The sequence below is a fragment of the Prunus persica genome, chromosome G1 (assembly GCF_000346465.2).
Source record: "Prunus persica cultivar Lovell chromosome G1, Prunus_persica_NCBIv2, whole genome shotgun sequence".
NCBI classification, from domain to species: domain Eukaryota; kingdom Viridiplantae; phylum Streptophyta; class Magnoliopsida; order Rosales; family Rosaceae; genus Prunus; species Prunus persica.
This window is the reverse complement of record NC_034009.1, coordinates 5,331,095-5,358,897: the sequence shown is the minus strand read 5'-3', so window position 1 is coordinate 5,358,897 and position 27,803 is coordinate 5,331,095. Positions and strand designations below refer to the sequence as shown.

The window sequence follows — 27,803 nt, the reverse complement described above, 5'->3', positions numbered from 1 at the left end:
TAAGCAGACACACAACAAGCATATGACACGAACGAACACAACAAGCATATGACACGAACGAACACAACAAGCATACGACACGATGTAAGGATGGCAAAAATTCTCATCAGGCTGGATTCTCGACCTTAATGGAGGGAGATTTTGGGGGAAAATTAGGAGCGGGTATGAGGATCCCTGGGCTACTTCCTAAACACATCCCAATATGTAATATATTTATTTTTAATTAATGTATAATATAATATAACCATGTATGATTATGATATAATAGTCTTGATCTCTTGGACCACAGGAGTCCAAGAGATTGTGGTCACCCACCGTTGGATATTAATCCAATGGTTCAAATTTTTTTTTTTTAAAAGGAGTGCAAGAGTGAGTGAATCGTTGAATTTACATCCAACGGTGGGTGATCACAAATCTCTTGGACCTTTGTGGTCCAAGAGATTAGGACTGTATAATATAATATAATATATATTTAATTTTATCAAATTTAATTGGGGGATGGGGGTTCCCTGAATTTTTTTAGACTGGATAGGGGCGGGTACGGTATGCCATACCCAACCTTGAACTAGGGCTCGTCAATGGGCCAGGCCGGGCTAGCCCAGCTCAAATTTAATGGGCTTGGGCTGGGCCAGGCAAGACTTTAAAGAGGAGAGAGAAAATATCGGGGCCGGGCCAGACCCCTGTTTTTTAGAAAATTCAAAGTCCAAGCTCGACCCATGAGTCGGCCTTGAGAAAGCCCATCGGGCCGGGCCAGGCTTAAACGGGCCCTACTTCATTAAAAAAAATCATTAACTTAATCATAAAGGCATTTTAGTCCAAATTTGAGATTAAACTCACTTAATTCCAATATTTTCACTTCAAACCAAATTCATAAAACACCCAATAAAGTCACACAACTTATAAGATTTTCCACAAAAATAATAAAACCAAGTACTATTTTTGAGGTTATTACATAATTAGATCGTAATATGTTTTAAGAAATCATTTTAAAAAACACTAAGTATAAAAAAAATAAAAATTTAAAGGATGGTATGAATAAATATGCAAATATTTGGTGATGTGTTCAAGAAAAGTATGATTATATTTGGTGGTACGATTATGTTTCGTGATATGATTATATATAATATTGTTGAATTAATAATTGACACAAATTAATGTGCTAATCATCCAATTATAAACTAGGAATGAGTAAAGAAAAGTAAATGAAATGAAACAAATTATATATGTGATTTAAGTGATATAATCCTAAACCTAAACTCTTATTTATACTTAATAATATATATATGCGGACTTAATGGGCCGGGTTTTTGTAGGCGGGCCGAGCCGGGCTTTCTTGGGCTTAATCGGGCCGGACTTCAGACACCTAAGTCCAAGTCTAGCCCAGCCCAAGGTGGGCCAAACCATCTCAAAGCCCATAACGGGCCAAGTCAAACTTTTTTTCGATGGGTCGGGCAGGTCCCCATTGGCCTATGAGCCCCCGAGCCAAATGATGAGGCCTACCTTGAACCCGTCGTTGCCATTCCTATGCACGCGCGCACACAGATACAGACACATACATAGCGGTTCTTTTGTTGTCAACTTGTTATATAAGACCCAAAGTTCAAACTCATAACAGAAGAGTACCAAACAAGCTTCAAAATGAGTGAGGAGACCAAGTTCAGCGTCCTATGCAGCCTCTTCAACTGGATGCAAAGAAGCAAAACATCAACCCTAAAGCGCTCTAAATTCCGCAAATTTCTCGACACTTTCTGTAAACCTGCTGATTATTTCGATTCGATTCGCCTAATTCTTCCCAGCCTCGACCGCGAGCGCGGCAGCTATGGCCTTAAGGAGTCTGTGCTCGCCACCTGCCTCATTGACGCTCTCGGCATGGCCAGAGACTCCGAGGACGCTCTTCGCCTCATCAATTGGCGCAAAGGCGGCGCCAAGACTGGTGTCAATGCCGGCAACTTCTCGCTCGTGGCCGCCGAGGTACGCTTTTTGGCTTTTGGTTTTTGTTATTTGTTGATTGATTTTTTCTGGGCTTGTTTTGGTTTTGTGGAATTTGGGAGTTTTTGGTATCTGGGTCAGTGAAAGTTTGTATTTTTGTGTATGGAATTTGGCGGGGTATGCTTTTCTAAGCTTCTGAATTTTGTGTGCTTATAATGGTTTGTTGTCAATAAGAGTTCACTTGCATGGAGTAGAAGAAATGAAACCAACCAATTTTTTTGGGATTGATAATCACTTTTCCACTGATTACTGATGAAACATGAGACTGGGCCCTAACAACTCATTTGAAATGAATTACAAAAATGATTTTTGAAACGACTTAGTTGCAGTAAATTGTTATCAGTTGATTTTGGACATTAGTGACTCAAAGTCCTCTGGTCTAGTGTGCTTAGACTTTGGTAGATGGTTTTACTGTATGATTCCTTCGGTTTTATATGTTTATAACTGTTTGGCATTTGTTATTTGTGAATCAGGTGCTGCAACGTAGACAAGGAGTGAGTTCAGGTGGATTAACAATCAAGGAGTTAAATGACTTGCTCGATCGTTTAGCTTCAAGTGAAAATAGGTATATTACTCAGTGTTCATTTCCTAATTCCTAACGGGAGCTTGTAAATGCTTAACATCGATTATGAGGCATATTTTAACCAAGTTTGCATTGATATATGCTAAACACAAATCTAGAATTGGCCTTTTCTTCTTCCGTTTCCTCTCTCTCTCTCATATATATATATATATATATATAGTTATTCTCTTATCCGGATATCCGCACATTTTTATCGTGCGGATGCTATTGTAAACAGGCAGGAAAGCAGGGAGGGGTAGTACAAAATACATGGCGTCCGCACGATAATAACTTCCAGATGTCCACATATGTATATACACACACACACATATATATACGTGTGCGTGTACTCTTTCTTTTCAATAATGGTAAAAAAAATATGCCTCTGAGATAGTAAGTTGGGTTTAGGCAGTGATTAACATCTCTTGACAAACAGAACTTGGTTAACTATGAAATCCTTGTGTATCAAATCTTTTTTATGAAAAGTTATTGTTTGATCTAGCTTAGAAATTGGGTTTACTTGTTTGCTGTCATGAGGGTTGGCAAACTCAAGTGCACCATGGGAGCTCTAGCCTAATTATACCAGAAAGTCTCTGCCTTGCTTGTGAACATGATTCCCTACGCTGCCACCTTCTTTCTTTTTCCACCCTCACTTTTCTGTGTAGAAGGTCTCAGCTGGTGATGTCGTCTAATGTAACTTGTTATTTTAACTTTTACTAGAAAACATTAGTAGAATTTATTTAGGTACTTTTTCTGTTGAACTTAAGTTAAATAGCCTACTGGGGCAAATAAGTTAGGCCCTCTAGATTGAACCTAAGTGCAAATGTTTAAGTATATTTCTTCCACACTTATTTAGCTTCTTCTCATTAATCTTTCTTGAAATTTTGTTTGAAGTTTAAATTTAAATAGCTTATATAATATATCTTCCCTGCGTGCTTTAAGTTTATTGTATGAAAACATTGTTTGGCTCTCAAGTCTGTTTATAACAACTAAAATGACACAAGGATGTCAACAGGGCAGAGAAGACTTCAGTTCTTTCTACGTTGATAAAGAAGACAAATGCACAGGAAATGAAGTGGATTGTCATGATTATTCTTAAAGGTGTTGTCTACTAAGGTCATGATATGAATTTTTTAATATCCATTCTGTTAAGCTTCAATTTTTCATGTTTTTATATCTCCTGTAGATCTGAAGCTGGGAACTAGTGAAAAGAGCATTTTTCATGAATTTCATCCAGATGCTGAAGACTTGTTTAATGTCACATGTGACTTGAAATTGGTTTGTGAAAAGCTGAGGGATAGAAATCAGCGTCATAAACGCCAGGTCTCTCATTAAGTCTGAAACAATTTTGTATATCTCTTTAATAATTTTATGGTGTAGCAACATTAATATGGTATTTTCCTAAAATTTACTCCTCACTAATTGAAGCTACTACGGGGGAAAATTATTTTAAGGTATTGTTGCATGCCAAAGATATGAAAACCTTTGGTCATTTTGGTGATTTGTTTGTGAAGAACATATCTTACGAAGCTCTCATTTATACAAAGAGCTCTTCTTGAAGTTAATGATCTCAAAATTGCAGTACCTACTAGAGAAGATTTGGTATTCTGGTGTATAGCGTGTGTTTTTAATTTTTTTTAATTATAAATTTGCTTATATGCGTGCAAACTACATAGCTTCTGAATTAATGACACTACTTTGCATCAATTGCAGGACATTGAAGTTGGAAAAGCTGTACGCCCACAACTAGCTATGAGAGTTGGTGATGCAACTATTGCATGGAAAAAGGTTTTATATAGTAGATGGATACACAAATTATTCACACATATATGTTTGGTGACGCTATTTTATATGTCTAACTCCATTAATATCTCTCTTAATTTCTTTCCCCACATTCTCAGCTTCATGGTAAGGAAGTGGTTGTTGAGTGTAAATTTGATGGGGATCGCATCCAAATTCATAAGAATGGAACTGAAATACATTACTTCTCAAGGTAGAGGCAAATTTAATCAGTAATTGCAAACCTTTCTGGCAATTTTATTAATCTTTTCAATCTTTATCTTTTAAGTGTTTCCTTTTATTCTCATGGGCATTATTTAATTTGATTACTAATTTAGGCTCACAATATGGCAGGATTACTCAATAAGAGAATTTGATTTAACCATTGACATTTATGTAAAGCTTGGGTCGTTGTCATATCGGTGGTTCCTTAGGCAAAATATTTTGAAAACTCATAAACTCAAAAAATATTTTGTTCATAAGTTGCTTCCCTTCTGCAGGAATTTTCTTGATCACCCTGAATATGGACATGCAATGTCAGACATTGTTATACAAAATGTTCTGGCTGATAGGTAAATTTATCTACATCAAATTGTCATTTCTAGAATTTTGTTATTTTTGGCTTCCTTTATCTTATTTTCTTGTAGCTCTACTATAATCTACAGTAGTTATGACATGTCTTGGTTTGTTGGCCTTTTCTGTTCTTTTCTTGCTTGGTTTGTGAATGTGAAGCAGGGGCGGAGGCACAGCAGACCCAGGAGGGGCATGTGCCCCCTATCAACCCCTCCCTTGTTATTTCTGATTTTGTTTTTAAAAATCATATATATATTATTGCTTAATGGAGATTGATTACAAAATGCTTTTCCTAAGGATTCTCTCAAATAGAAATAGAGAACGACTTGAATCTCATTTCCCTCTTTATTTTCTCTCTCTGTGTCTCTCTTACTATCAGCAATAACCCTTTCAACTCTCCCTCCCTTATAACCAGTCTAACACATGTTCTCTTATTTTGCTAGTATGAGTGATTGTTAAATTATTAATTTAAGCTACAAATTAGAGAAGATATGCCAAAACTTAGAATTTTGTAACAAGTTAAATTATCACAAAGAAAAAATAGCTTGTATTGTCTAAGGTGCTTCCGGTGTTGTGAAGTATCTTGATAAAGTAGTCTGTTATATGGATAATCCTTCTTTTATTTGTTTGCATAGTTTTGGTATGATTGTACAAAAGGATTTAGAGAAAGAGTGAGAAGAAAAGAATCACGGGAAAAATATGCTGGAGGTACTAGCCAAGAGATACCTTTGTTATGCAAAAAACACATACATGCACCCCTGCATGCACACAAATGAGACTAGAAAGAGCATAGGTTACCAACTTTTGTCCTGCCATTGCAACCTTTTTAGGCGTCTTTGTATGTTTCTGGGGGAAAAGTACAATGACCATATTAAAATGAGTTAAATGGACATGCTGTCCTTTACATCCATTTGAGCAACCATCACAATCTCAATTTTAGAAAGCTTCATTCTCTCAAAGGCTTTACAGTTCGTTTTGGTGAACACCAACAGATGCCTGTAGGGGCAACTTTAACAGTGCCCTTATTTGTTAACGGATCAATGTCTGAATACTATGTTTTGAAATTCTTATATGCCTGGAACCTGTGTAGTTTGCAAAGGCCTTTGGTTTAACAAGCTGTGTATCATTTACAGTCAAACCCCCCCATACATGTTGGTGTGCGAAAATGTACACAGTTTCTTTTTCACGTAATATTTTGCAATCAACTTAATCCATATTAATTCTTCCCCTTGCAATGTTGGTAGGTGTATTCTTGATGGTGAGATGTTGGTCTGGGACACATCTTCCAATCGTTTTGCTGAGTTTGGTTCAAATCAAGAAATAGGTTTTCTTTTGTAATTAATTAATTTTTCTTGATATGATCTGTTGACTGTTTGCTTTTTTTTTATTGTCACTAATAAATTTGTTTTCCTTGTTTTATTTTACAGCCAAGGCAGCAAGGGATGGACTTGACAGTGATAGACAGGTTTTCTTTTCATGATATTCTTTTTCTATTTTTAGAAACTATCAAGTTAGAGTCCAGCTTACACTTTATGCCCCCCCTCCTCATGCAGTTGTGCTGTATCCTTTTTGTGTCTGACCTTGCTCAAAGTTGAGGTTGATGTCCGGCTTTGCAAGCACTTCAATGTTATTGGTGATGGTGATAAATCATAGAAACTGAAAATTAAAAATGTGAAGGACAGTTGAAAAATGTTGATTTTGTGTACCTTGACATGAGATTGACTAGATGTTGCATTCGATATCCTCTATGTTGGAGATACTAGTGTAATTCACCAGAGCTTGAAGGAACGGCATGAGCTTCTCCAGAAAGTTGTGAAACCTTTGAAGGGTCGTTTAGAAATTTTAGTACCTAATGGTGGTCTTAACACTCACCGTTCTGAAGGTAAAAATATTTTTACAGATTTCAGAATTTGTTCCTATGTTTTTTTTTTCCAATGTGGTAAAAGAATTTCTCCTATGCATTGTGTTTGATTTAGTGGATTTTGTTGGTTTAGTTGGCATTTTTTATATTTTCATTTGCTTGCTAGTGGGTTGATTTAGTGTAGACGAGAACAAGTGATGTGTGCAACCTATGCTCTAGATTGCGTTCTAGGTGAAGCAAAGCTTTAGTCTAAGATATGCCGTTTTAAGGAACCAACCTAAACTAATCCAAATTCTGTTCATCATGACAGATGAGGATTGACTCAACTCTGTTTAAGATATATTGGACATTCAATGTTTTTCTGTTGTCATACTGAAGTCATGAAGTCCTGAGTTCTGACTAAAATTTTGGGTGTATGAATTCCAAATTGACATGTATGAAGTCCAAATTGACACATATGATCATTAGGAGGGTGAGGTTTGGGGTGATGTGATGGTCAAACTTCTCTCGTGCTAGATTACTCTCATGTCACTGAAGCACAAACAAATATAACCTTATTTATTTATTGTGACTTCTTATTCCAACTTATTTGATTGAATGCCAGTTTTAATTTTAATACACGATTATCAATTGTCATAACTCACCGCATGTTAACTGATTTGTTGCCTCTATTACTTAATTCACAAAGTAAGCACCCACATCTATTGATAGACTTAATCCTCTATGAAGTCTAGCATGCGGTGATTGGACTGCCCCCTGCTCTTGCCAGTGAACTCCATCTAAATATCTATTGAATCCTACGGAGGTATAAAACCTCCTAACTATTATGTATCCAGCATTGAGAGAAGCTTGTGAGAATATCTCTAACCTGTAGAAGTTATGTATGTAAACTTGCCATGTGATTCATCTGGGCTTTTTGGAAATTTTTCATCCAAGTAAAAAATATTTTCTATACGAGATAAAACATTTCACTAAAGAAGAAAGATGAAGTACAGAATGAATGACAAGATGCCCATCATTATTGTCTGGTGTTAGTACAATGATGGTTATTATGTTCACCTCTCCACCATTGGTAATTCCAGGCATATGAATATAGTGCTATTTATTTTTCTCGAAAGCTAATCTTGTCAAATGGTTTAACATTTACCAGTACATCAGTGTCTTACCTGTGTTGGTCATGCAGGGGATCCTTGTTGGTCGCTTATTGCTCGTAGTGTGGATGAAGTCGAGAGGTTTTTCAAAGAAACCATCGAAAATAGGTTAGCATAGCTTCAGCATTCTTGTTAGTTCGAGTGGACTATGATTGTTGTTTATCACATACATTCTTTGGGCATAATCTGTCTACTACGATTGATGTTATTTTCCTTTACTCTCTCTCTCTCTCTCTCTCTCTCTCTCTCTCTCTCTCTCTTCAATTTCCAATTTCAATAAATTTTTAGTCTTTCCGCATCAAATAGAAGAAAGTTTTAGCACTAAAGCCAGGGTTTTAGATTTGTAAAACTGAAATTAGACTAATTTGTTGATCACGAAAATTAATCCAAAAATTTAAAATCACCTGTACCATTTTTTTCCTAATTCCACTTTTTGCCCTGCACAAACACCTAGAACTTTAAATTATCAGCTAAGATTCATGGTGATTTAATCCCACACTACTTGCAAATTACCTTCAAAATCATACAAGGATCATACCGATTGATGTCACTCAGGAGTAAAATCCGATACATTAACCTCTTTCCCATATTGTAATAGCGTCTTAAAAGGATCATATCCATTGATGTACAGAATCATTGTTCTCTCCTATTCTATGTGTTGAATATACAGTTCTTTGACCTAAATGTCTTATTTGTATTTTATCAAATTGAGTTGTTCATGCATCATTTGGTCAGTTGTTTCCTTAAGCTTATATATCATTTTTATCCTGTTAGAGATGAGGGGATTGTTTTGAAGGACCTTGGTTCTAAATGGGAACCTAGTGATCGGAGTGGAAAGTGGTTAAAATTAAAGCCAGATTACATTCGTGCAGGCTCTGATTTGGATGTTCTTATCATAGGTTTGTAATTTCTTTTTCTTAAACTCTCTTATCTACCTCGAACCAACATATTTTTCGTATCTGCTATAGTTTTTAATTAAATGTCTACACACCTGTATTTAGGCGGATACTATGGTTCTGGACGTCGTGGAGGGGAGGTCAGTTTGAAATGCTTGCTCATATTCTAGTTTATTTCCATTCCGACCCAAACATAGATGTGTGTGCATGCGTGTACCAATAACTCTCTTGGGGTCCTCAAATAAGATCCTTAAATAAGGTTATGTTTCTCGACCTTTAGATCATGTGTAGACAACTGATATGCATGCACAAGGGTTGAGAAACACGACTCTATTTAAGGACCTTAGGAGATATATATAGACACTGTGTTCATTGATTTTGTAAGACACAATTGGATGTCGAAATGGTTTCCGATTCGTCTAATTTTTTGCAAGGATGATCTATGAATGTAGACTTAAGAAATAGATGGTTTGGATCGTTGAAAAAAAATTCGTAGGGGGACCCTAAAGGGTGTCCCTCAAATAATATATGTAGTTATATATGATGGACTTTTAGTTCTAGTGATAAATTTATTATTGCAGGTAGCTCAATTCTTGGTGGGTCTTGCTGAACGTCCAGTACCAAATACATATCCTAGAAAGTAAGAATTTTTCAATGGTTGATCTATACAGATTGGTTGGCTTCAATGAATGAAAATATTGGAGTAGTAACTTGGATTCTGTATTGTCTTGTTTAAATAAGGTTGGTCATATTTGTGAGTAAATCAATTATTTGGTAAGTTGAGACAAAAAATAATAAAAAAGGGCATCTACGAGTTAATTAAAGGCATTTTGTTGAAACTGGTTGCCCAAACCATATCTTATGTGAAATGATGGCGCAAAAGCGCAAAATGACTAGTGGGCAGATGAGCAAAGAGTTAGTTGAATACTTTACACAGAGAGAGAGAGAGAGAGAGAACAGTTAATTTTCTCATTATCTCTTTGAATCTGTTTAAACCCTTATCAAATTAAACACAATAACACTCATAATATAAAATATAAAAAATTTGATGTTACCAACAGTGTAACCATATTGTTTTCTTATGTTTCTCTTGACGGTAAACTTATTGAAGTCATGTTCTTGCCTAATGTGGAAGTTGTGACCTTGAGTTAACAAAATATAAGCAAGCACCAATAGATTACTTGAACCATCGTGAATAGATGATTTCAGGGGTGTATTTAACTATCAGAGTTGCCATGATTGATGCATATACTATTTGTTAGTGTGATGGATTCAGATTGATATACATTTTTGGGTCTGTTAACAGATTTGGCTTTTGCGATCGATAATAACTTACAAGCTATGAACTAATATGGTTTTTGGACATGTTCATCCACCATTTTAAAGCCAACCTGATATGACTCTGAATTACTTAACTCTATTTTGGTCAAAAGAGCTTATTCTGAGTTCTAATTCCCCAAATTCTGTAAGCTTGCTTGGTCTACTCTGTTCTGATATCATTGTATTCCTCCGTATTCAGCGCGGAATCTATCCAAGCCGGATAAGGTTTGGTGATCATGTGGTTATCCTCCTCCTTTTCCTTGGCCTCTTTTTCTCTTTTCTTGACCAACTGATTCTGCTTTCTTTATGAAGATTCAAACAAAAAAAAAAAAGGGTCAAACCATATCTTACTGAATAATCAGACGGACTGAGGAAGAGCTCTTTATGTGGTCTCACTTTACCACCATCTGAAATGTGAGAAACGTCGATTGGTGGAAGCCTGTCTTTGAAGATTCAAAAGAGCTACTTCAGCGGATTCTCCGACAAATGTATATTTTAGATTCGTGCCTTTTGTCTCTTTTTTGTTGATCGACGCAAAGTAAAATCTTTCCAATTTTAATCCAATTTGTTTGTTCTAATCCATTCGATCGATCGCTTCCATTCAGAATAGATTAGTTGGGAATTGGATGCTCTGCAGTGAAGGGCCTAGCTGCTAAAGCAGTTGATCCACTTGATAGGGCGGGAAAACCAATGAGTACAACTTTTTAAACAGAAACTACAAACAAGATCTTAGAGCTTTCTCAATCATCCACAGCTCCGGAATTAATGTGCTGTTTTTTATGCTGGAGTCATGGCCGATTGCATCCCAACGACTTTCTTGATTGGCTAAGTAGCATGGAGAAGTTATCCAAGGTGTGTGAAGGTTAAATTCCTGAGTATGGGTCATGCGTCAATTTGGTGGGATCAAGTCCAAGCAAGGCAGCTCCTCTTATTCTCAGCACATAGGGGGATTTCCCATCCATTTATCTTTCCATTCCTTCCCCTCATTCCAATCTTGAGGCGTACTACCATGATTCCAGGGCCTATTCCTCTCATAATTCCAATTCTCCTCCAGGGTCAATTGTTTGTCTTCTTTCCTAGGATCCCATATCTGATTCACATCGAAAAGAAGCCCTTTCTAGGCCCTTCGGATTCACTTTCTAAGAGGTCATTCTTTGTCCCTCTCTTGGATTAACTGGGATGAGATCAGCATGTGTTATTCTAGCCTTAATTGCTTTTCTTTATTTTTAAATTATGTAATTTTGGTTGGTCTTATCTATTGGGTTGGATCAATGTCTGGCTCCTTTTATACTAGAGTGTGATATGAATTAAGCTGACTCTTACGTAGCTTACTGCTACTCTCTCTTTAAAAATAAAAAAGTTGATTGCTTTCTCGTCAACTTTTATCTCTTAGGTTAGATTCTTGCCTGGCCATTTTATAGTAGATTTTGAATATGACTTTGGCTGAATCAGGGTTAGCTTGCTGCTAATATATTGATACTTAAACAATTAACCAGCCATTGGTTCCATGTGTGTGCCATATTGTTTGTTGGTGCTAATTTTTTGGTAGAGTAGTTTGATGCACCAGAGAGCCTAAATCCTCATTGGTGCTTATAATCCTTGTATCCACAACGGGTAAGTGAATGTTTCTGACTAAGTTTTCATATTGCAGATTTGTATCCTTTTGCAGAGTGGGCACTGGACTTTCTGATGAGGATCTAGAAGCTGTTGCAACCAAATTAAAGCCTTATTTGAGGTATTTTGTTTTATAACTTAACGACACTGTGGTAGCTCCTCAGGGGGGTTTATCAAGAAAATATCCAATGAGCAACATGAAATAGCCTTTAGGGCAACCAGAACAGTTTGTGCTATGACCATTGCATTGATGGCCATGCAGCTTATGGTTTTAGACAAAAAATTGTTAGCATTGGTGATTGTTCAGTGTAGTTTTGTAATTCTAGGCCGCATCAGTTTGATTTATTTTATCATGAATGAGAAATGCTGTTGAAAACTTGAGATAATGCTTGGAGCCAACACCCACATGGGGCATTTTTTTTACTGATTACTAATTTACTGGTACTGCGAAAATAAGTCTGTTTTTATGGTCAAATACAATACCTTATTAAGCCCTTGGATTTACCTTATTAGGTGCTATTCTTTCCTTATCTCTGCAAATATATGTTGATTTTCTCTCTGTTCTGTCAGGAAATATGAGTACCCAAGAAAGGCTCCACCAAGTTTTTATCAAGTAACAAACAATTCAAAAGAGAGACCAGATGTTTGGGTTGAAAGCCCCGAGAAGTTAGTATGATTTCCTGGATAGGTCTGTGATATATTAATTTTCAGCACATATATCAATTATCTTTTTTTTTTTCCTTTTGCCCCTTGTATTTTGCAGATCAATAATACTTTCTATAACAAGTGACATCAGAACTATAAGGTCTGAGGTGTGTCCTAACAGCTATAGTATCATTTTTGATTCAATTATTAATCAGATATTTACATGTAGATCTACTAGGGTGTCGCAGTATAAGTTGTATTAGTTTGACTTGATGACTTTATTGATTCGTTGGCTGTTGTGTTCTTGCAGGTTTTTTCTGCACCATACAGCCTGAGATTTCCACGTATTGATCGAGTTAGATATGATAAACCTTGGCATGAATGTCTTGATGTGGAATGTAAGAGGATCAAATTTATTCCAAACGCATCCTAGGATTCTAGCTCTACTTATAGTGACCAGCATATTTCTAATTTTATAAACTAGGATTCCTCTCTATTTCCTTAGTTTCAGCATTCAAAGATGGGGTAAGCTCTTCAACTATCACGTGCTTTAAATTTTGGTTATTTGATTTTCTTCTTTTGCAGCGTTTATTGAGCTTGTACATTCAAGCAATGGGACCACACAAAGGGGAACGGATTACGGTGCTCTGCAGGATACTAAAACGAAACATAAGAAATCCTCTAGAAAGGAAGAAAAAAAAAATCTTTCTGTTGTTCCCTCTCATTTAGTTCAGACTGATGTTTCCAGCGTCAAGGAGGACACATTACTATTTTCAAATATGATGTTTTGTATCCTGTGGGTTTTTCTCGGAGTTACTTGCTTAATATCTGAGTCAATTCATTTACATAATTGCTTGATCTTTCAATCTGCATTTTGCATCAGATAATAATACTGATAATGATTTTTTCTTCTTCTGGTGTATGTATTATTTCCAACAGTCATACTTTCTGCATTTTGTACTTGTCTCCTTTTTCCATAAGGGGTTTGGAGTCGTGTATTAGCTGGATGAGAGATGACGTGCGTGTGTTTAATAACCTGAAGAAATTATTGTTTAACATCTTTCCTCAAGGTGTTCACTGTAGATAATCCCCGCAAATACAAACTGAATACAAGAAAAAGGCAATACTATAAGGATGCATTTGGAACCAACAAAATTGGATATTTTGAGCATACTACTGACCATATAATTGCATCTATTTATTCTGCTTTACCATGTTGTCCTTGACACGTGCAGACTTTGTTAATGTGCCTCCCACTAATTCTCTTGATTCCTTGCACAAACTTGTTGTTGAGAATGGGGGTACTTTCTCTATGAATTTGAATAACGCAGTTACGCACTGTGTTGCAGCTGATAGCAAAGGTCTCTCTCTCTCTCTCTCTCTCTCTCTCTCTCTCTCTCTCTCTCTCTCTCTCTCTCTCTCTCTCTATTTTTATGTAACTCAGTTACACACACACACACACACACACACACAATTTCGATTGGCTGTAATAATAATGTTATATGACAGGGATTAAATATCAGGCAGCAAAGCGTCATGGAGATATAATTCATTTCTCTTGGGTATTGGATTGTTGTTCTCAAAAGAGACTTCTTGCTTTACAGCCAAAGTTAGTAACACTATCTAATCTATTCATATTGAAAAGACATTGTAAAATGTGACCCCTTTTTTTATTGAACAATGCTTCAAATATTTTTCTTGTGAAGGTACTATCTCTTCATATCTGAATCTTCAAAAATGAAGTTACAAGAAGAAATTGATGAATTTTCTGACTCGTACTACTGGGATCTTGACCTTGCAGACATCAAGCAGGTAAATGTACATAGTATTCTTAGTTGCTCTCTCTCTCCAAACAGTGAATTTACTTTATTATATATCTAAGCATATAAGAACGGAAAAGCAGCAAGTTTTAAGTACTATGTTTACCAGTGAAACTATTTAATACTGGTTCTATTGGAGGTAACACAGAGAACTTTTGATAGGCAATGAGGTAATTTGTTTATTTCATTCTTTTCAGCTTTTAAGCAACATGTATAGATCTGAGGATTCCAAAACTATCGACCATTACAAGAAAAAATACTGTCCAATGGAGAAATGGTCTCGCTTTCACGGCTGCTGCATTTACTTTATCCCATCAACTCATTCCTTGTAAGATCTGTTGGCTATATTAGGCTTTCTCAGGACACGGATTATATTAGGCTTTCTTTGTTTTTCACATTCTAAATTTATTATTTATGGATTTCTGATTAACCTTTGCTTAAAGGAAACCGGATTGGGAAGTCCTTTTACGATTCACACTCAGAAGGTTGAAGATTCAAGTTCTCATAAGTGCTGGCAGAGTCACTGACAGTATTGCTCATGCGACTCATTTGGTAGTCTTGTCAGTGCAGGGTCTTGATGTCGATTCTGGAACTTTATTGCAAAGGTAACCTATAGTTCATAATGTTGCGAGTTACATGAATAATTATTCCCAGTCTCTAATGGGGGATAAGTGCTTGGATCTCCTGATCAATAAGATATGTGGAATCATTATTGACGATTAAATCATCACATGATTGTTTTGATTTTTTGTCAAATATCCGACCATACGTTCATTGATATGCTTTCCATTGAAGTTGGCAGAGGTGCATTTTCTGGCATGAATTGATTGACAAGATGTTGGTGAGATAGTTGATTATTCAGGATAATTTAAGTATGTTTGTGTAGTACGATTTGTCTACAACATATTGAGGGTGCCATTTTTCTCTCAACACAGCCATATGCATGGTTTTTATAGTAGCCAATGTAACAGTTCAATTATAATTATAATTATCAAGTATCATGTTTTGTTTTTATAACAAAACTATCAAATATGATGCTTAATGGCGTGTGCATTCTGAAATTATCAAGTATCATGTTAAGAAACAGAAAAGAGACAATTTTAATTTCTTCTTTCAATCTATGGATGAATTACTGCATTAAAAAAAAAAAGCTACGATAAGGCTTTATTCACCTAATTTAGATATGACCATTATAGGAGCATGATTTGTTTGCTCTGTTCTATCCCCCAGTTCTTGGATATTTTTTTCTTACACTACAACAGAAATAGCTTTGCCCACTGTCTGACCCCTTTCCTCATACAGCTGTTATCAACATCAATACAGTCCATGACCTTTTCTCCTTTATCTTTTCTCACTGCTCTCTCTGTTACAGTTTCACTGAATCAGAGAAACGATTTCTGCATAACAAAAAGTTGCATATCGTTGGATCTCAATGGTTGGAAGACTGCTTGGAAAGGGACCAGAGACTGCAAGAAGAAACATATAGCTTAAAACCCAATGGGTGGGAAGAATTCAGCATTGAAGAGTGGTGAGTTCAATTATTATAATATTGCACTTGGATGTGGTATTCCACTGAGTTATAATACGCATATAAAATCAAATCAGTTGATTTGGGTTATGATACAAAATTAGGTATAATAGTAACAAGAAGTTTCACTCGTAATTCAATTTCAGATTTACGACATGGAAGCCAACGGTCCCTGATGGGATCACTTGTCACTTAAAACCTGTTTTGTAGCAAAAATAAATGCTTAAAATCCAGTTTCAGAAACCCCCATCTTATTCTTTATCAAGACCATCATAATTCTTTCTTAAGTCCTTGAACACAGGTAACTGATATTGGACTATTATCTTGAGGTATTTATGAGATTTACCTTTGCTCATTAGTGGACGTTGCCAAGGGCAGAACCATAAATTTTTACAGGGGTGTATTTTCATTTGGTGATTTCTATCTTGAGAGCTGCTATGTTGAGAACTTGAGTGGGAGAATGCAGGCCTTAGATATGGGATGGCTTAATTTCTTCTTTGAGGGGTGGGTTAATTTCTTCTGGGTTGCAGTGGACATGCTATATATTCATTTTCATTTTTACACTGGGCTAGCCCACCCAAGACAATGCTTGCTTCTGCCCCCGGCGTATCGTCCTTTTGTGCTGGATGTTACCTGTTCATTATGTAGTGTCTCCATCGTAATCCTTAGAAAATAAAATAGAAAGAATGATTGCTAAAAGCTAGCTGTTTCATCTTTTATTCTTTTCTTAATTTTGTTTTTCCACTGAATGATGGAGACGCTATACTGGGCTAGATAGTCATTCTTGGAAATAAACTACTAAGAGAAAGAAAACTAATACAGGAATGGATTCATTGCACAAAGAAATGGTAGACTGTCTAAAATGACGTGCGTAGAAAAATTCCTCATACGAAGGGGAGTTGTGTTTTTTATTGTTTGTTCGGTTCATATCATAAACATAGCAAGGGGAAGAAGTTCTACGGGGAAGGTATTGTACATCTCTGAGGGGTGAAGTGCAGACTTGCTAGGGGTGTGCGTGTGTGGGGTTCCCTTTAATATCAATTATGATAACAGAGTAAATAGGGGGGATTTCAGGGTGGTTAACATTTTTGTTCTGCTCCTGTTATTTCTAGGAAACATGACATGGATCTAGAAGAAGCACCCTCTGATGTGGACACTCTGCAAATCAACAATTCTTCTGCTTCTCCTAACCAAGAAGGAAAAGAGATAGGAGGCAAAGAAGCTCCAGAAAACTATAGGATCTTGGCCTCACCTGAGAGGGAAAGCAAAAGGAAAAGAGGAAGACCTGCTCTCACAAGCATGAACAAAGGAAAAACTGGTGTCAACCAAGCTCGGAGAACACGGGTGCGCATTGGAAGGAAGCCTGCTAAAATATCAGGAAATGAGTCAGATGAAGGTGGCTCTCATGATAACACATTACGTGCGGAAGAGGTTGATAAGGAAGCAAGGAAACATGGAATGATGAGCGACGCAAGTTTAGACATCCAAGAAAATGAAGCAATTAAAGATTCTGAATCATTACAAAGAGACAATGCAGCTGTGCAAGAGGTTGCTGAAGACATTAGCTTTGAGGACCATTCTTATAAAATTCCTAATGTCGAAATGATTGAGAAGTGTAATATCGAAGACAGTGGAAAGCCGGAGAAACTTGAAGTTATGGCTGATCCTGTTCAAGCCATGTTGTTTGACATGATTCCAAGTCTGGCTATGAAGAAAGTTGAAACTACAAATACGAGTATTGAAAAGGAAAAACCAGCAGTAGATCTGAATGCAGGACCTTCAAAGAAAAAGAAAGTTAGCTACAAGGATGTTGCTGGTGAGCTGCTCAAGGATTGGTAAATTGTTTTCTGCATCGGTTTACTGTCTGTTCTGTATATATGTCGCAGACTCGCAGTCAAGGATTGTGGATTAGTTGGGCTTTTGAATGTCTTGTACCTAAATTATATGTCAATACAAACTGAGACACTTGCCTTTTTCTAGATTCATTTATCATCTAATTATGCCGTTTGCCTTGAATTTCCATTATGATTTACTGTCTCCATGGCTTTGGTTTCCTTTCTGTCCTCCCCCGACCCCCCACAAGGATGAAAATTCACATAACCTTTCATTTATAACGTTTACACATTATGGCAGCATAGAATGTAGCTCCAGGAAACTGGTCTTCCCATTATTGAAGAAATAGGATTAGCTAACAGAAGCCTAAAATTCAATAGCTTCCCACGAAACAAATCCAAATATCAAAGTTTTACAAAATTTGAATGGAAAACATGATTATACTCTGATGATGGATACAAATCTTTAGAAAGAACAGAACTTTGGGCCAGCACTACGAAGAGAAATTTCCCCCTTTTTGATGTCACTATTTTGAAATACAGTTTCAGTGTACAACATATAAAGAATTATCCCAGGATCACCATCCATACTTGGCTTGTGTTTCAGCTTTTGTGAGGAAGCCTTTTGAACGTCGCTCTGCAAGTTCCATCTCCTTCTGCCTCATATCGAAGTATAGAGAACCAATCTGATGCTTCCTCTTATGCAGCTTTGTAGGCTTCCCTTTAGTTGAAACAGGCTGAATGGAACAAACACAAATAAATATGTCAATGCATAAACTAAAACAAATTAGTATATATATATATATACATATATACATAATCCACAAAAATAGTAAAGCAGTCTAGTCATTGCCGATGATGAACAAAACGAATAGTGATTCAGACTTCCTTTCTTTCGAATGGAACTTGCAATAATGTCTGATTGAAAAGTAGACTGAAGCACTTTCTAAGTTTCAAACAATATCAAGTACTATGTAACATGCACAAGATGTACTAGGTGCTCGATCAGGCAGAACTAAACAACAAATAAGCAAAAAAGAAAAAGGGGAAAAAAACATTGAGCCAAGGAAAATGACAGAACACCCAAAAAGCTAGTAACATATATAATTATATCTTTATTTTTTGAAAAATAGATATATAAAATTCTCTATGCAAACAACCTCGACAATATTTTCATCTCAACATGATCCCATCTTCTGACACCATAATCTCATTGCTTCCAATCTCGGGGAATCATGAGATACATAGAACTTCATTAAAATGATATATCAACTCCTCATGATGTTTGCAAGCACATTCATTAGGGCGGAGGTTAAGGATTGTTAAGATCTTAGCAAAGAGTATGACCAAAAAATTTCTCTAGGGTGGATTTTGATAATTCAAAGTCAAGTTAGGAAAGGGTCCCCCTCAGTGCTTGCCAAGTTCCAATGCAGTTATAGAAGAATTAAAGTTAAAACCCAAGTCCACCCATGGACCCAAGTTCTGCAATGCACTACTTTAGACCCCAAACATGCTCTATCAGTTTGTTATCAGATATCAAAACAATACAGCTCTAAGTTCCACAGTACTGCCAGTTCTTCATTCTAAGGAAAACACTCTAGCATTGTTACCAGAGGCACCTTTTTCTTGTCCGATTCATGAGAAGCATCATCTTCTGAGATTTCCCATTTGTAAAGCTTCTAAATATTAATCTAAGCCATGCTTTGGAACGCTGCCTCGGTCTTTTTCCTTTCTGAATAATTTACACATTTTGAGCTAACATCAGTCTTGTATTTGACCATTACCTGTATGATTCTTGAGTGACATGTTTTCCTCTCTTAGTTTTTCCTTTCAATTGATAAAAATCCTTCTCACTTGAGAGTGAGAAGATGGAGAGAAAAAACAAGATTTTTCTCCATTCAATACCAGTTAAAACACGTCTTGCCAAAATCAAGTTGACAGTAACATAACCTGTTTATTACATGTGTTATAAGGTCATGTCACTTTTGGCTACGTGTTGTAAATATCAATTCTAACCTGCTAATTTTCTACTGCATTCATGTCATGTTACCTCATATTCAAAATTATCACCCCATTCCAAGCATCTCCATTATGAAAATGGATTAGATTACATAAACCCAAGGTACCAAGCTAATCCTATGATAGTAATATATGTCAATGGAAATTGACAGTTCACAGTTCCCACATCCCATTTCATAGACTTTGTTCCACTGATATGACTTAGTGATCGTATTGCTTTTGCTAAAGTAAATGCAATGGTCATTAAACTACCAGGTTATGTTGTCCAAGAGTAATGCACAAAAAGTTTGACATACACAAAAGATAACTTATATATAAAGTGGAACTTACGTCTTTTTCATCAAGAATGGTTCTCAAAAGAAAAAAGACAGTTTCTTATGACTCTTATCATCTTCTTTAATGGAAAGAACTTAATGAACCGTTTCACAGAGTTTCACAGATATCAAATTCTTCCTAGAAAACTATCAATAACATATAGCTAAAGTAAAAGATATATCTCACTCAGGTTCATAACACTGGACTAACTGCTGATTATTTCAGTATGCATTAAAATGTAGCAAAACAATGTCTTGAGTTCTCAACGTTATAATGAATAAAAGGATGCAGACCAGTTAATGAAAAAAATCAAAATTCATAATCACTACAAAACCAAATGATCAAAAACAGCAAGAACCTATAAGTGGTGATACCTGATAAGAAGGCCCAAAAGCTATTCCGGTTGACTTGGCCTGGTCCTCTCTTGGCCGATTCTTCATCAACTCGTCCTGCTTAACCTCAACTATTTCAGTTGGCACCTCATTCCTCCCTCTCTTTTTACTCACTTTAATCGCACTTACATCTGTTCCTGGAATCGCCAGCGCTGCAGTTTCAGACCCACCAACCCAATCATTCCCGTACTGCCCATAACCACTATAACCAGCATTACTCCCATAGACATCATAACTACCATATTTTGAAGCATCACTACCGCTAATTCCTGCCTGTAATTGAACCCCAACATCCACATTTTGATCAATGCCAGATTGGTTACTCTCATAACCACCATAGCTTTCATAGTTAACTGCATTTTGATCAATACCAGATTGGTAAGTCTCATAACCTCCATAGCTTTCATAGTTAACTGCATTCTGATCAATACTTGATTGGTGATTCTCGTAACTAGCACCATTTTGATCCACCCCTGCATCGCTCTTCACTTTAGAACCAACTGATTCCATTTCAAGAATGGCTCTTCGGCCCGAACCCAAACCCGAACTCGCACCCAATGTGGCGGAGTACCTAGGCGCTGGAAGAGAAAATATGAACTTCCCGGACGATGTTTGAGCGGAGGATTCAGACGCTTTTCGCCTTCGCCTTTCTTCTTCTTCATCATCATCGTCATCTTCGTCGTCCAATTGGGACGACTTCATCGAATAAGAGCTAATGGGAGGCTTGAATTGGACGACCCTTTTAGGGTTTCGGTCTGAGGATGAGATATCGGTAATGGGTTTATTTGGGATTTGGGATTTGGGCGGAGGAAGCGTAGAGAACAAGGGTTTGGAGGTGGGTTTTGAATCTTGGTCTTCATCATCGTCGTCATCATCATGACGAAGATTTGATGGTTTAGTTTGGGTTTGTTTCGGTTGGGGAAGGGACTGGAAGAGAGAGGAAGTTTGGGGTTTGGGTTTGGGTAGAGAAGAAAAGAGAGAGGAAGAGGAAGAAGGTTCAGAGCTGGGTTTTGAGGGCAAAGCTGCGGGTTTGGAAGGCTGTTGTTGATCTTCTTCTTCGTCAGAAGAGGCGTAGTTAGCGAGCAGAGAGTCCATGAGAGAGCGAGAAGAGAGAAGACGAAAGAGAAGAGAAAAGCTCTGAAATTTTTGGAGTTCAAGAATTTTACGAGCGGAATGGGGGATGCTCTGAAATTTTGAGGTTTAAAAACAAAATTATCCGGCTTTAGCACCAACTATGCGTTAATACTTTTATTAGTCCCTGAATTTAGACTCGATTTGCATTTAAGCAGTTCAATTTCTAAAACAGTTATCGTGATCCTTTAACTTTAGTTTTGTTAGGACAAATGTTCCTGCCGTCAATTTTATTAACTTTTCTGTTAAGTGCAGGGCAAAATGGTATTTTTGTATCAAAATTGATTAAAATATGAATAAAAAATTAAAATTAAACTCTCTCTCTTTCTCTCTCCCTCCCTCTATCCCGATTTCTACCCCCCAAAACTTGAATTTTTTTTTCTTTTTTTGGTTTTTTATTTGATATGTAGGGGCCAACTTTAAACATTTTGTGCCTCTGGGTTGTTGCCATACCGACTCCGATTATTTCAGGACCGCTCTTAAGTTTTGTATATATTCATAGTTTTCACATGAAAAAGAAAGAAATTTTTTTCTAAATTGGTTTTGGAGTGAAACCTCAACTTTCTTTATGATATCATAGCGGGTTTGCCCACTTATGAAAGCCCAACGACCACACATGCTTCACGTCACTAATATGTGTTATCTTCATGTTAGGCTTGACCACACGTACAGGGGCATGTGAGAATGTGAAGATGAAAAATGTCTCACATTAGAAAGTTGAGAAACCTAACGACTTATAAGGAGTTAGGCTACTTCCCATGACGAATTGATTCTAGAATAAAACCTTAACTTCCTTTGTGTTTTCTTTTTTCCTTAAACATAATACTTTAATTCAAAATTAAAGAGTAATACTAGAGATACCACATTTGTATTCATACCCTTAGATAATAATCCTAAATTTTCCTTTATTACATCAACTTTCTTGGTTTCTCCTGGTCCCAGCCCATGGATAAAATTGTGGGGCTTGCTTTGTGGGTTCAACCCAAGACTTTTGAGTGTCGCAGGTTGTGGGCTTGAATTTGTGCTTTTTTTTTCCTTTTTTTCATTTGATGTTTTTTGGCCTCCACTCCCATTTATGATTGGTTAAATAGTCTTACAAAAGGGGTTTTCTTTGGGCATTTTAGACAACCAATTATTCAATTCAAAGACATGTTTCTTACAGCATGATCATGCAATTATTTAACACTGGCTTTGAACAAAAAAAAACCTATATTAATTTTCTCAGAAGCAAAAACCAAGATCGAAGGAAGGCCTTTCATCAAGGAACCCAAAAAAAAAAAAACAAACAAGAGAGAAGACATTTCTGTAAGAAGAAGAAGAAGAAGAAGAAGATGGAGATGGTGACAACCAACAACAACACTAACAGCAGTGATGTGAAAAATGAAACTTCATTCATGGATAAGTTTGTTGTCATAATTATATGCTCATGGGGCTTTGTGGATCATTCAAAGCTGCAATGGCTGTTTCAATTTTAATCTTCAAATGATCTTTTTCTTCTTCATCTGCCTGCAAAAATAAACCAAATTAACAAGTTAATTAAAATTGATTAAAGCTCTATGAAGACAAAATTAATGACATGTAATACATCTTAGGTGCCCCGGACGCATAAAAAGGCGATAGAATTTTATTATATGATGATGATGTAGGTGTGGACAAAACTTAACATCTTTAAAACATGACTCATTGAAAGAATAATCATGATGGCGTCATCACAAACATAAAGTATTTAAAGCGTGTTTTGATTATTTTCGTCATTTGCAACTTGCAGAAGTTGAATATATATATATATATGAACAAAGACAACGGGGAAAAAGACATAATATTCAAACAAAATTGAGAGAAAATATATAATAATAAATAAATAAATAAAAAGTAAGAGGGGAGATGGTGTGGACACAGAATCATAGTTTTTGTTGCACCAAAATCCATTTAAAAACTTTATAAATAAAAAAAAATGTAAAAGGAATATTAGGAGCATAAATGTGCAGATGTAATGTAACCATCATACTTTTAAGGTGTGTCTTGCTTTTGCCCTGGAGAAAACAACAAAAACAAGGCAAGAAAAATAAACTGCAACAATAATTCATATCACAGAAGGTACAACTTGGGACCATTAGTAATGTTTTGGCTGAATATTCAAGGATTGGGAAACCTTATCCACCCAACACATAACCAGAGGGAAAGCTTTCAACACAAAGTTTACTTATCAGATTTTAATCAACATATGATTTTGACACCATCTATCCCTTTTGCTCTTTCCTACTTTGAGGGCTAACCTACTAAGTTGGACATTCAATATTTTCGGCAACGAAACTTCTATACATGATGTTGATATGACTGCGCTGTAAATTTTTTTATACTTTCATACGTTCCGTGTGAACGATTTTCGATCCATGATTAAAGTGAACTCCTCGTGAATTAACGATTGAAAGTCAACTGTATGTTCCAACACTATCATATACTTAAAGTCTTTTGTGCCTAATATTGTGTCACAAATCTAAACCAAGAAAAACTTAACAAGTAACCCATCTAAAGCAAAAATTGGTAGTTGTAATGAAACCCAAAAATAAAAACTAGTACCAAAAATTCATAGTGGAGCATCATTATTATATGTTAAAATAAATTCCCCATGAGGTCTCCAAATTTGTCCAACCATTCAATTTTTGTTTGGTTGCTGGTATTTTCTTCGAAACTTCTCCCATATGGGAAACATGTTTCTTTGTAACCATTGACCAGAGCTTATCCACTGACCATTGACATCACACTTCCACAACAATTTCAAGTACGAGATTTCCTTTTTGTTGGCTTTGGGAATAATTGATGTATTCAACTTCCATTATCAAACATAAAAGTTTTAAAAAAAACATCTTATTGAAAAAACACAAAAATTATTTCACGGACCTTGATCTCACAATATATATATATATATATATATATATATATATTAAAATAAACTCTATGCCCTAAGTTTTTCGGTCTCACGGACGTACAAGAAAACTCAGTTCGATCTCCAAATTTCTATATCTAATAAAAAAGTGCGTTATGAGATTTTTTATATAGATTTTACTAGGAACAGTCGCCCAAACAATGTGCTCATTTTCTTAATTACCAAAATAAAAGGCGATTGACGAGGAGGAGATGAGAGCAAGGAGGTGATGAAAATGAAGTTAGAGCAAAAAAGGGAAAATGTTAAAGAGAAAATCCAATCCAAATGGGGTCGTTTCCTCACTTTTGCTCATCGACTGGTATTATTCGAACACTCTGGATTACACCAATCAATCATTGCCCTTAGTAGCCCGTATCATGTGATGGATCATCCACTTTAGTAAAAGTGCTCTCCATTGGTTTCCAATTCTTGTGCCTGTGGACCCTCAAATTCTACCTCTTTATTATTATTATTTGTCATTATTTTACTCAACTAATTACTCTTGTTAGTTTGATTAAATAAAAGTTTTGTTCTGAAGTTCAAATTTGTTTACGGGTAATACTTATGAGATTTTTCCATTTTTATACGTTTTTTTGACAGTTAATGTGTACTTATTAAACATTATATAATATGGTCAAATCCAAATACTTAAGATCTGAAATCTAAACCTAAAAACCCCTTCTGCTTTAGATATTTCAAACATTTCAAAAATTAAATTTAGTCACTATCATATAGAAAAGAAGGCCCTTCGTTCTCATTCCCCTTCCTCAATTCTTGAGAACACCCTTTTGGGACCGTACTAAATCACATGTTATATTTGGTATGGTGTCCGGGACGCATATAGAATTAAACCACGCGGCGTTGTCACAAAGTTCTATTTTTATATGCCAACCAAGAACCCCACAACACTAAAAATATTAAACTAAATAAAGGATAAACTCACCCCAAAAAAAAAAGTTTACTTAAGTATAAGTAATAAGCAATTAAGCAAAGTGAGTTTAATTACCTCAATGAAGACTGTCTTCAAGACTCTCCCAGAGAAAGCAGTAATATTTGCTGTAATGATTTTGAGCTTCAAAGATTCGAAGACCTCACACAATTTTACCATTGTGTCCGTTCTTTTGCTGCATGTCAAGCTAGCCACCACTGTCTTTTCCCCCATATATGTAACCCTAAGCTGTAAAGTGTAATACAAAGACCCCATTAATTAATTAATTAATCAATGGATTACATATAATATTACATTATTATATAGTTTTAAAAAAGAATAGTGCTATTCACACCCCCTCAAATTGTATTATACACTCTTCTAGAAAGTGCTTATGACGTTGTCATATAATGACAGTATACTTGCAGTGCTCCTTTGATACAAGTGCATGAAGCATTCGGGAGAAAAACTTGTGTGAAACGGGAATGATATTGTTTTGTTATTCACAGTCAATTACGATATGTAAAGTGAAAAATTTATCATAATATGACGTACTGTGATTAAACCGGAATAGCGAAACAATGTTATCCCCGTTTCACACAAACGCTTCTCAGATGGGAATACATTTAATTGATCAAGATTTAACAGAGAAGGATTGACTTACTTCAAGCACTTCAATGGTGGAAGTTCTTGATCCTCCGGAATCATAGAGCTGCTCAATTTTCTTCTTCTTTGACCTCAACAAGACTGGCAGCTCTTGATCAAATTCAGAACCCAGATTTTTCTTTGATCTCCCAGATTCTAGCTCCCCTATCTCTGTCTGAATTCTTCTTTCTTGTTCATGAAGCTCCTGGATGTAGTCAATGGCGTCTTTGATTATAGAAGCCTTATCCATCTGTACCCCAAACCCAACAAACCAACCAAATTTTAAAAAAAAAAAAACCCAAATCATGATGAACACTTTTTTTCTTCTTCTTGAAAATTAAAATAAAATAAAATAAAACAATGGGTCATATATTAATATTTATATATATATTATAATGGGCAAGCAAACAAGCAAGCAATAATTAAGGAAATAATATTGTATGGCCAAAACCTTGCTTATTTTGGGGACCACTGCTCTAAGAGCAAAGAGCCTTTCGTTGAGCTTCTTCCTCCTGTTCCTTTCAGACACAATGTTTTTGGAGGCCATGGAAGAAGCTCCTCCATCTGGTGAGCTGGAATCATAGTACCCAGAAAAAGCCTCATCCAATCCCCAGCTGCCATGACAAAAATTGGTGTAAAAAACAGCAGATATATATATATATATAAATTATGAAAGCTTATTAAAACATTAAGATAAATTAAGCTCCATAATTAATAATATATAAACCTGTCAAGCTCTTCACTTTGGAGGAACATATTGGTTTCCCAGTAATGTTTGTACTCATCACCAATGTTGTCCATGGCTGCTCAGAGAGTCTGATGAGAGAGAGAGAGAGATGGGATTTGTATTGTTGATGAAAAAGCAATTTTTAGTCACAGTTGGGGGGGGAGAGAGGGAGTGAGTTGAGGGGGATTTTTATAAGTGAAGAAAAAATCTGAATTCACACACGTGGGAAGAAGGAAGCAGGAAGCAGGAAGCAGGAAGCTATGATGCTTCTTCCTGGATTGATGTGAACCGTCGATTGACTGGATAAATATTGAAAATGTTGAATGTTGGTCTACAAGGCCGCGTAGGACACACTATAAAAAAACTGAACTGCCCTCTCTTTAGCAACGACAACAACCAAAACGATAAATACATATTCAATAATAATAAATAAATAAATAAATGACTGTGCTGGCTACCTTTACTCTCTCTGTCTATTACCACAAGGCGCGTGCTTTCAATCGCCCTAATAATTGGGGTACTTTCAAATTTTTGTTCTTTGGGTGTGGTACAGAAGAAAGTCTTCCACGCGCCCATCACATGAGTGGCTCTTATAAACTTTGTGTGGATCATCACCCAAGAAAAACAAAAGGAAAATATATATTGATATATTACTTGGGTCTACACAGCCTGAGATTTATGTTTTTCTCTATATTTAAAGACAAAGGCTTAGTTCAGTGAAAAAATTCATTAATTTGCATGTCAGTGGTCTCACATTCAAACTTTTATAACATCTTAATAGTGCGTGTGAAATTCCTCCTCTCCTTATCTCTCGTATTGAAAAAAAAAAACAAAGGCATGAATCATGTACTTAGAAAAAGGAAAGAGAGAAAAAAAAGGTATATTAGCCCACCGTTTAGTATGACTTCCACTCAATTTGATTTCACTTATACTTTAAATACGAGGTTCTAAAAAAAAATACAAGTGATAGTCTAAACTAAAAAAGAAAAGGGGATTTTTCAAGGTGTCATGGGGTTTAAACTTGAGATGATCGATTAATAAGTAAAGGCCCTTTTGCACTAGACTAGATCTCATTAACTTTAAATGCGAGAATTTATTGAAACAATTGGATTCGATTTAGACTTGAATACGAGTGATGATTGAGACAAAA

The 27,803-nt window shown here is 36.0% G+C and overlaps 3 protein-coding genes across 5 annotated transcripts; 1 reads left to right on the top strand and 2 right to left on the bottom strand.

Moving 5' to 3' along the window:
• On the top strand, positions 1,619 to 17,758 carry LOC18792250 (DNA ligase 4). 3 transcript variants are annotated; one of them, XM_020555182.1, is made up of 27 exons: positions 1,619 to 1,971; positions 2,463 to 2,554; positions 3,567 to 3,652; positions 3,738 to 3,874; positions 4,265 to 4,339; positions 4,453 to 4,544; positions 4,831 to 4,902; positions 6,148 to 6,227; positions 6,331 to 6,368; positions 6,457 to 6,463; positions 6,630 to 6,785; positions 7,948 to 8,023; positions 8,690 to 8,814; positions 8,917 to 8,951; positions 9,393 to 9,451; positions 11,783 to 11,866; positions 12,316 to 12,411; positions 12,509 to 12,557; positions 12,701 to 12,788; positions 12,976 to 13,179; positions 13,626 to 13,751; positions 13,900 to 13,999; positions 14,097 to 14,202; positions 14,408 to 14,538; positions 14,654 to 14,815; positions 15,583 to 15,738; positions 16,851 to 17,758. In XM_020555182.1, exons 1-27 carry the CDS (start codon positions 1,639 to 1,641, stop codon positions 17,575 to 17,577), a joined length of 3,492 nt encoding a protein of 1,163 aa, XP_020410771.1. In that variant the 5' UTR covers positions 1,619 to 1,638; the 3' UTR covers positions 17,578 to 17,758. The 3 variants fall into 3 exon arrangements, with proteins under 3 accessions (XP_020410771.1, XP_020410772.1, XP_020410773.1); XM_020555183.1 differs by lacking the exons at positions 1,619 to 1,971; positions 2,463 to 2,554; positions 3,738 to 3,874 and having other exon boundaries at positions 3,583 to 3,667; XM_020555184.1 differs by lacking the exons at positions 1,619 to 1,971; positions 2,463 to 2,554; positions 3,738 to 3,874 and having other exon boundaries at positions 3,584 to 3,652.
• On the bottom strand, positions 17,822 to 21,508 carry LOC18791605 (ubiquitin carboxyl-terminal hydrolase 36). The gene is made up of 2 exons (XM_007225584.2): positions 20,279 to 21,508; positions 17,822 to 18,307 (listed from the first exon to the last, which is right to left on the bottom strand). Exons 1-2 carry the CDS (start codon positions 21,389 to 21,391, stop codon positions 18,149 to 18,151), a joined length of 1,272 nt encoding a protein of 423 aa, XP_007225646.1. The 5' UTR covers positions 21,392 to 21,508; the 3' UTR covers positions 17,822 to 18,148.
• Positions 22,546 to 26,870, bottom strand: LOC18792032 (transcription factor bHLH35). The gene is made up of 5 exons (XM_007223851.2): positions 26,654 to 26,870; positions 26,378 to 26,540; positions 25,946 to 26,176; positions 25,360 to 25,530; positions 22,546 to 22,933 (listed from the first exon to the last, which is right to left on the bottom strand). Exons 1-5 carry the CDS (start codon positions 26,725 to 26,727, stop codon positions 22,844 to 22,846), a joined length of 729 nt encoding a protein of 242 aa, XP_007223913.2. The 5' UTR covers positions 26,728 to 26,870; the 3' UTR covers positions 22,546 to 22,843.

Bases quoted from the DNA above. Each gene is read 5' to 3' on its own strand.
- LOC18792250 (XM_020555182.1), top strand. From the start codon at position 1,639: ATGAGTGAGGAGACCAAGTTCAGCGTCCTATGCAGCCTCTTCAACTGG. The intron at 2,555-3,566 runs GTATATTACTCA...GGATGTCAACAG, and splicing joins TTAGCTTCAAGTGAAAATAG to GGCAGAGAAGACTTCAGTTC. The intron at 13,180-13,625 runs GTATCCTGTGGG...TGACACGTGCAG, and splicing joins ATTTTCAAATATGATGTTTT to ACTTTGTTAATGTGCCTCCC.
- LOC18791605 (XM_007225584.2), bottom strand. From the start codon at position 21,391: ATGGACTCTCTGCTCGCTAACTACGCCTCTTCTGACGAAGAAGAAGAT. The intron at 18,308-20,278 runs GTATCACCACTT...TGTTCCATTCAG, and splicing joins CTTTTGGGCCTTCTTATCAG to CCTGTTTCAACTAAAGGGAA.
- LOC18792032 (XM_007223851.2), bottom strand. From the start codon at position 26,727: ATGGACAACATTGGTGATGAGTACAAACATTACTGGGAAACCAATATG. The intron at 26,177-26,377 runs GTTTTGGCCATA...TTTGGGGTACAG, and splicing joins TGGTCCCCAAAATAAGCAAG to ATGGATAAGGCTTCTATAAT. The intron at 22,934-25,359 runs GTAATTAAACTC...TTATTTTTGCAG, and splicing joins TGAAGACAGTCTTCATTGAG to GCAGATGAAGAAGAAAAAGA.